General features: G+C 37.7%; 2 protein-coding genes and 1 non-coding gene across 3 annotated transcripts; 1 reads left to right on the top strand and 2 right to left on the bottom strand.

The window, feature by feature from the left end:
* On the top strand, window positions 1,289-1,986 carry LOC109233952 (pathogenesis-related protein 1B). The gene has a single exon (XM_019399795.1). The coding sequence runs from the start codon at window positions 1,343-1,345 to the stop codon at window positions 1,823-1,825; it is 483 nt and encodes a 160-aa protein (XP_019255340.1). The 5' UTR covers window positions 1,289-1,342; the 3' UTR covers window positions 1,826-1,986.
* Window positions 5,468-5,539, bottom strand: TRNAD-GUC. The gene has a single exon. It is a non-coding gene; the product is annotated as a tRNA-Asp (tRNA).
* On the bottom strand, window positions 6,447-8,728 carry LOC109233511. The gene is made up of 2 exons (XM_019399401.1): window positions 7,984-8,728; window positions 6,447-7,455 (listed from the first exon to the last, which is right to left on the bottom strand). The coding sequence occupies exons 1-2, from the start codon at window positions 8,583-8,585 to the stop codon at window positions 6,744-6,746; spliced, it is 1,314 nt and encodes a 437-aa protein (XP_019254946.1). The 5' UTR covers window positions 8,586-8,728; the 3' UTR covers window positions 6,447-6,743.

Genomic DNA, 9,054 nt, shown 5'->3' with positions numbered 1-9,054 from the left:
CGGTTTTCCCCAAAAGACCTCACACCATTAAGAGATCCCTATATGTAGACTCCCAATCTTTCAGCTACCAATGTGGGACTTTGTTCGCACACCCAACAATCACCTCCTCGAACTAAGTTCCACGTGGCCCACTACCACGATCCACGGGTCAATTTCCGAGATTATTGTGTGTCACCCACATTATTAGAATATTATGGCAACCGAAGCCCGCAACTATCTTCTTCTTGTGTACATGTCGCTCCGCACCATCACTCCGCCATCTCCATACTCGTCCCGCTGAACCTGGGCTCTCATACCAGTTGTTGGGCTAAACTAGCCCAAATACACTCTTAATATGGTGTGATATTGTCCGCTTTGGGCCAAGCCCGCACGGTTTTCTCCAAAAGGGGAGAAATTCAAAAATAGCCAGATTTACAAGTGGTCGTTCAAAAATAGCTCAGTTTCAAAAGTAATCGAAATTTAGCCATTTTTCATGTAAAGATAAATCTGAGCGAAAACACTGTTCAAAACCCGAAAAATACACCAGTATATTATGCTGGAGTTCATACACAAGTGCTTGAATCTCCAGTATATTATGCTGGAACTTTCCGTGTGTTGGAGTTTCAGCATAATATGCTGGAAGTTCATACACAGGTGCACCGAACTCCAGTATATTATGCAGGAACGGTCTCTGACGTTGGCTATTTCTGAATGACCAGCCCGAAAACTGGCTAGACCGTGCTATTTTTACCCCCAAAAGGCCTCACACCATTAAGAGATCCCTACACCTTATATGTAGACTCCCAATATTTCCAGCTACCAATGTGGGACTTTGTTCGCACACCCAACATTTTATTTAACAAAAAGCACGTCTGCTAGATCAATAAAGTGTTTAACTTCATGCATTGACAATTTAAAATTATTTTGCAACATCATGTAAAATATTTTTTTTAGTTTCCCATCCGGTATCCACATTGGGCCCGACTAAATTCTGATTCGCTCCGGAAAGTCCCACATTGGGGGGTAAAGCGCTCCCCAACAAAGGCAACTCCATACCTAGGGACTCGAACCCGAGACCTGTGATTAAGGATGAAAGAGACTTCTGGTGTCAGGTAAAATATTTTACAACAATTGGTAACTGCTTATATATATAACTTTAATATGGTAACCTAGAAAATAAGATAAATAACTATCTATAATAGGATATATTACATTGATATTGCCATGTCAAAATTTTAGTAAGTCATTCGCCCTGTGAAATCTTCAAGATTTCTCCTATAAATACCCTTGGTAGTAAATCTAGTTTTTCCATTCAAAATACAACAGTTCTCCTATAGTCGTGGGATTTGTTCTCTTTTCACAAATGCCTTCATTTCTTCTTGTCTCTACACTTCTCTTATTCCTAATAATGTCCCACTCTTCTCATGCCCAAAATTCTCAACAAGACTATTTGGATGCCCATAACACAGCTCGTGCAGACGTAGGCGTAGAACCTTTGACCTGGGACGACCAGGTGGCAGCCTATGCGCAAAATTATACTTCCCAATTGGCTGCAGATTGTAACCTCGTACATTCTCATGGTCAATATGGCGAAAACCTAGCTGAGGGAAGTGGCGATTTTATGACGGCTGCTAAGGCCGTTGAGATGTGGGTCGATGAGAAACAGTATTATGACCATGACTCAAATACTTGTGCACAAGGACAGGTGTGTGGACACTATACTCAGGTGGTTTGGCGTAACTCGGTTCGTGTTGGATGTGCTAGGGTTCAGTGTAACAATGGAGGATATGTTGTCTCTTGCAACTACGATCCTCCAGGTAATGTTATAGGCCAAAGTCCATACTAAAATGATGTCCATTTAATTTCACGTTATATGTATTGACTTCTGCTTGATATATATCAAGAACTTAAATAATTAAGTATAGAGTGGAGTACTATATTTGTAATCCTCTGAAGTGGCTATATAATAAGATCAAGAGGTCTTTAATTAAGGGGGAAAATTATGAATTCAGCTTGATGTATGATCTGATTATATTATTATGAACTCTTTAGTACTTTTACGATTCATGTGTTGATGATGTAGCTACTTGCGATATTATGTGCAAGATCTTATAACGACATGCATTTTCAAACAGAAGGAACCAGTTAACACAGTTCATATAATCTACTAGAGGGCCAAAAACATGTAAACTACCAACTTAGGTGGTCGGAGGATATTGAAAGTGGAGTAGCTAGTTTTTAATAACTGAACTGTCGTCTTAAAACTGACGGTATAAAAATATTTACGCAATCAGATCATTTATAAAGTAATTATAAGTAAATATGTATGGCGAATTATCAATCAGTAATATGGAAAAAAAATTGTAACTAACCTACTATAATAGGTTAGATTACATTAATCATGTCATTAGAAGATCTTTAATTTACATTGTCTATTTATACGAGGGGAGCCTTGGCGTAACTGGTAAAGTTACTGCCATGTGACTAGGAGGTCACGAGTTCGAGCCATGGAAACAATCTCTTTAGAAATGCAAGGTAGGCTGCGTACGATAAACCGTTGTGGTCTGACCCTTTCCCGAACCCGGTACTTAGCGGGAGCTTAGTGCGTCGAGCTGCTCTTTTTTGTTTATACAATAATAACAACAAACCCATAAAAATCTCACAAAGTGGGATATGATTGTTTAGCACAGTACAGTTACATAAGCATTAGAGCCGTCAATGTGGGCTTGGCCCGTTGGGCCAGCCAGCCCAGCCCAACCCGTGATTTAGCAGGGCTGGGCTAGAATTTTTGGAGCCTATTTAAAAACGAGGCTTTTAAGCCCAGCCCGACTAAGCCTGTGGCCTGTGAGGCTTGACTAGGGGGCGATGTGCACAAATAGCCACTAACAGCTCATGTCTTTATTTTAAAGCCAGTGTTTTAAATGTCTTTAGCCTTTAGCCACTAGTTTAATAAACTTTAACTGCCCGGACGAAAATACCCTTTTGCTCATATCCTTAACTTCAGGACTTCAGGACTACATGTCCTTAACTTTTGAACTTGAAACTCTAAGTTCAGGACTTCAAGACTACATGTCCTTAACTTTTTAACCTGTAACTCTAAGTTCAGGACTTCAGGACTACAAGTCCTTAACTTTTGAACTTGGAACTCTAAGTTCAGGACTTCAAGGTTACATGTCCTTAACTTTTGAACTTGGAACTCAAACTTCAAGACCAAGCGTCCTTAACTTTTGAACTTGTAAGTCAAAGTTAAGGACCTATTGTCCTTAACTTTTGAACTTGTTTGTCCTTAACTTTTGAACGAACTTGTAACTGTAAGTTAAGGACTGTCTGTCCTTAACTTTTGAATGTGTAAAAGTTAAGGACTGTCTGTCCTTAACTTTTGAACTTGGAACTGTAAGTTAAGGACTGTCGGTTACATGTCCTTAACTTTTGAACTTGGAACTCAAACTTCAAGACCAAGCGTCCTTAACTTTTGAACTTGTAAGTCAAAGTTAAGGACCTATTGTCCTTAACTTTTGAACTTGTAACTGTAAGTTAAGGACTGCTTGTCCTTAACTTTTGAATGTGTAACTGTAAGTTAAGGACTGTCTGTCCTTAACTTTTGAACTTGGAAATCAAACTTCAAGACCAAGCGTCCTTAACTTTTGAACTTGTAAGTCAAAGTTAAGGACTTATTGTCCTTAACTTTTGAACTTGTAACTGTAAGTTAAGGACTGCTTGTCCTTAACTTTTGAATGTGTAACTGTAAGTTAAGGACTGTCTGTCCTTAACTTTTGAACTTGGAAATCAAAGTTAAGGACCTATTGTCCTTAACTTTTGAACTTGTAACTGTAAGTTAAGGACCTATTGTCCTTAATTTTTGAACGTGTAACTGTAAGTTAAGGACTGTCTGTCCTTAACTTTTGAACTTGAAAATCAAAGTTAAGGACCTATGTAAGTTAGAAAAAATAGAAAATGAATACGAACAAGCAAAGAACAAAGAATTGAGAAGTACCTCAAAAATAGCAGAAATAAAAGCAGGTGATTTTTTTTTTTTGGCAAACTGTTTTTTGAGGTTTATGTTGGCTTGGTACTATAATAAGAACAATTCCCAAGAAGTGAAATGGGAAAGATAATGGATCTAAGTCATAGAGTTTTGATATTATTCTGACGCAAGTCTTGGAAATATTTGTTGTTCACCCTAATAATTCTAATAGTAATAATAATTGCAGACACACTGCAGAAATAGTAGTACAACGATGAAGAAAAGACTTTTTGTGGTCTCCTTTCTTATGTGGCTACGACGAAAGTGAAATAAGAACGTAAACATTCATTTTGGATTATGGAGAAGGCACGCAGAGAAGAAGCGAGGGTTTGGGAAGAAAAGCAAGGGAAGAAAGGGTAAAAATATCTTTTCACATTAATTTTAATAGGGCAGTGGCTATTTTTGCTCAACATTAGAATTGCTGGATAAAAAATAAATACCACCTTAAATAGTGGCTACCCCATGCCATTTCTACTTGACTAGGCTGGGCTGGGTTGGCCCATGGGCCTAATAAAAATACGTATGCAAAATATATAAATATAAAAAGTATATGACACAAAAAATATCAAGAAGAGTATCCCAAACTTAAAGTTTATTAAGCTCATCATATTAAAAGATCAAAGTCTTAAAACGTTAATTAGTTTTAAAAATTTAATTATTCTTAATATTTAACTAATTAATAATGCACACGAATTGTAGACGTAGTAGAAAGTGAAGAGGTTAAGACAACCTTCTCACAAGCGGATTCAAATGTGTTTGATGAAGATGATGTGTCAGATATCCCATAAGCGTCATGGGCGTTCTCTTGAATAGTTTGTTTTGAGTTTTGACTTTTAGTGAATGAAATATAGTCTTGTCTTTTACTTTTTTAGTGTTTATTTGATATATTAGAACCGTATAAAAAGTTATTAAGTTTTGTAAAAAAAATTCAATTAGATTTTTTTAACTTCTTAAATATTTATCTTTTTTTAGTTTAGAACAAAAAGAAAAAATATAAAATTATATTTTATGGGTCGGCCCGTGGGGGCCGGTAGCCCACATAGGATTGGGGTGGGCCGATCATTATAAAGCCCATCAAAATGGTGGCCAGGTCAGCCCGTCAATTGCTAAAGTCCACGTGAGCTGGGCTGGGCTAGCCCGACCCCGCCCATATTGACAGCTCTATAACCATATGGTAAGCAGACGAAATTCACAACATAAGGAGTTTCTAATTAACGATTACTACGTGACCTCCCAAATTTGCTGCTACAGATCCTCCTCTTCTCCTCTCTAGTTGTATTCTTCATTAGTCTATCCATAATCTCTGTCTCTTCCATTTGGTTGTTATTAAAGCACACACAAAAAATTAGAATTATAACGACGGAATAAAACAATTGGATTATTTTCAATCCTAGTTGCTATCCAATTTTGCTTTTTCGCGTCTTTTGATGAATAAACAGTAAAATAGTAGGAAAACAAAAGATACGCCGTTGCCGGGGATCGAACCCGGGTCACCCGCGTGACAGGCGGGAATACTTACCACTATACTACAACGACTTAGTTGTTTATAGTCATCAATATTTCTAATTTGGACATGCTTACATAATTGTTAAGCTAAACATTGTTTCCATGATTATCAAAATGAAAATTGTTAATGACATTAAAGAAATTTACAAAAAGGAGTTTCTTTATACAAGTAGCAGTTTAGGAAAAATTCACCATTTTCATAGCCAGATGCATTCGACTTATAATAGGCAGATGCTGACGGATTAAGGATATAAGTTCTATGGGTTTAATATCAAGAAATATATCCGCACAAACTGAAAACTTTTCTGGGGACACAAAATTCTGAAGCAAGTAACATTTTCCTTCGTTGAGCTCAATTCACATTTTCCTTCACTAACATAACAATTTAAATGTATGACTGCACCTTGTATAGAATACAATATTTTGTGCATTTTAGCACTTGTGCGTCCATTTCTCTTTCACTTATTTTATTGCGTCGGCTGTTTATCTCTGTCCAACAATTTGGGTTTATTATCCATCTTGACGTCAAGTTTGACTTCTACTATGAATTCTTCACGTACGTGTCAAACAGTTGAATATTCATTTAACTTAGCTAATGTACTCCAGATTTCGATCTACCTATCCCTAAAATATTTCATTTTATGAGATCTTAGAAGCATTATCCACAAGACAACCAACACCTAAGCCTATATAGTGACTTCCTCCTTATCTTCTTTTTCATCATCATTATCACTAATAATAATAATAATAATAATAATAATAATAATAATAATAATAAAAAAATATTGTGCTGTCGTTATTATTATTGTCGTGCACAAAACATCCAACACCTAAGCCTATATAGCCTCTATATTATCGCTTAAATGTATGCCACCTGATTCTTAATGTATGCCAACTCAGAAACCAATTGACTTAGGAATTTTACCAAGAAGCAACAAAAATCAACCAACATTGAATTCCTGATCTCAAAATTTCATTCCTTAACCATAACTCCATCACTATGTCAAAAATTCATTTTATTTACAAGAATCAACTAATAAATAAATACTTCCCAACGAGGCAAAGAGGAAGGGAAAAAAAAACAAGAGATATTGATAATCACTGTACAGTCTATTCTAGAAGGAAAATGTAGGAAAAATATAAACCAGCAAAAAACTGCTGGCAGTTGGCAAAATTTCAATGAAAGCCCACATCTCACGACCCATATAAAGATTGTAACCGACCCGGTTAGCCTTCATTCATGATCCGACTGCCTCAACTCTTTCCGGAGCTTCTTAGTAAAAGACTGACAAGCATCCATACTAAGATCCATGGCAGCTGCCAACGCCACGAAAGCTGCAGCATCCTCCACACAATTCACGTGCTGCACCCCGACAACCACCTCCGGCTTGCTGCATTTTCCGTCACCCTCCACCGTGGACGACATCACGAATCCACGGTATAAGAGCTGTGCCCACGACCCGGATCCGGGTGCTGAACCGAAATCCGACCCGGATCCAGAACCCGAGCATAAGTCAAAGCTGCTGTTTGGACTAGTCAATGGGGTAGCACCATTGGTGATGTCTACACTAAATTTCCCACCATTCTTGGTGCTGATAGTTGAATTGGACAAAGTAATAGCGTCAGTAGCACCATCAGGGATGATTTCAAAGCGATAACCGAGGTCACCACCGCGCTCTCGCCATGCTTCTAGGCGGCCCCACGGCTTCCATGTACCGTTGCTTGGGCGAAGGATGAGCCAGGCTCCGGGGTTTGATCTGCTGACATTATTTGAACCTTGTGATGGGACAAATGGGGTAATCATAGATGCTGCTGCAATTGGTGAGCCAGAGAGGTCATGGATTGTGATTGACCATCCCTTTCGCTCCTTTAGCGGTGACGACTCTTTATCAACTGGGCAAGAATTAAAGCAGCTTGTTGATGTGTTTGGTTCTGACAGTGAAGATCTGTACAAATAACAACCAAGATTTAGATGCAGAGTTCAAGAAAAATAGTACTATGAATCAATATAGACTAAAACTAATGTGTTAATTAGCTGAATAATCACCAACAGGTAGGGATTTAGAGTCAGATGAATTCAATTCGTTATACATCTATATAGCCGAGGGGACGGTCTAACGACAGGAATGGAAGTGATTGACACAGGAGCTCATATAAGTGTTCCTGTCGGGGGAGCGACTCTGGATAATTTAGCGTCTATTGAAAATTGCCTCTCTAGCTCTACAAGGTAGGGGTAAGGTCTGCGTATCCAGCTATGTGAGATTACACTGGATATATTGTTGTTGTACCCATATATACTTTTTAGTTTTTCTCGCAAATATATAAATTTCGAGGCAAAAAGTAATGAATTTTACACCAACTATGTTTACACTGGGTTCGCCATGTGACTATAGGGAATGAATTTGTTTAGTCAAGAAAGATCAGTTTTTACTAATTATAAGAAAATCAACTTCAATTGTAGAAGATAAACTAACCTTGATCTCAAATTCCTGTCACCATTGCTCCTGAAACTGAACTTGCAAGTAAAAACAGGTTGTTTAACATTGCCATTGACTTGAAAAACTTGAGGACTACACTCAGGTTCACCATCAAACTGGAAAACAAATCTTGGATCAGGTTCAGCTTTCACATTCAAATGCAATTGTGCTGCAGTACTAGATCCACCAACCAAAACCCATTCATTCTGAATCACAACTCCTCTCCGACCATTACTTTCCAATCCCTTTAAATCCAATGGTACCACTACACTCCCCAATAGCTTCCCACCATTCAATAACCCACAACCAATCCCCTTTCTCCGTGCAAAAATTTCAATCTTTAAGCTGCAAGTTTTTCCTCTGATACTTGATTTTTCGACCAGTTTGTCAAGTTCTGTTTTGTTCAAGTTGAAACAAGAGTGAGTTCTGTTGTCCAAAACTGGATCTTGAACAAAAGCTGAGATGGTTGAAACTTGTGTGGAGAAACCTCTAAGCTTGAATTTACAATCAAAAACCGTACTTGAGGAGAGTTTGTGTTCAGCCGGAAACTTCAAGGCTAAGTTTCCGATAACTATTCTCACAAAAGGACACGGATCCATTAGTCCTTTAGTTCAACTGTTCTTCAGCAAGAAAATAGATATTGAAGATGGAACTAAGGGTAGAAAGTGAATTGACGGCAAGTATATATACAATATAAGGATAGAGAAAAATAGAGTTTTTATTAGTATGGATATGCGTGCGGAATGAGCTGTGTGCACGTAATATGCCAGCAAAAGAGCATCTTTTTTCTCTCTTTCTTAATGTCAATTAATCAAACACTTGGTGTGCAAGAACTTGTCCTTTTCTAAGTAATTTCTTTCTTTCTTTGTGTTATTCTATTGTTTTTTTTCTCTCTCTTTCTCTCTGTCAATTAGCCAAGCATTTGGTGTGCGAAAATTTGTCACTTTCCTAGTATTTCTTGTTCTTCTTAGGATTCTATTGAGTTATGGAATGTTTTGACAGGTTAAATATGGTTGGACTGGCTTACAGCTAATTCGAGGTTTCTTATGCCAGTAAGGCAAAGAATTG

This window comes from Nicotiana attenuata, chromosome 10 (assembly GCF_001879085.1).
Source record: "Nicotiana attenuata strain UT chromosome 10, NIATTr2, whole genome shotgun sequence".
Classification (NCBI taxonomy): Eukaryota; Viridiplantae; Streptophyta; class Magnoliopsida; order Solanales; family Solanaceae; genus Nicotiana; species Nicotiana attenuata.
The sequence above is the reverse complement of the archived record's forward strand: the minus strand, read 5'-3'. Positions and strand labels throughout refer to the sequence as shown.

Excerpts from the sequence above, each read along its gene's own strand:
- LOC109233952 (XM_019399795.1), top strand. The coding sequence starts at position 1,343 with ATGCCTTCATTTCTTCTTGTCTCTACACTTCTCTTATTCCTAATAATG.
- LOC109233511 (XM_019399401.1), bottom strand. The coding sequence starts at position 8,585 with ATGGATCCGTGTCCTTTTGTGAGAATAGTTATCGGAAACTTAGCCTTG. Across the intron at positions 7,456-7,983 it reads GACAGGAATTTGAGATCAAG|ATCTTCACTGTCAGAACCAA; the intron begins GTTAGTTTATCT and ends TTATTTGTACAG.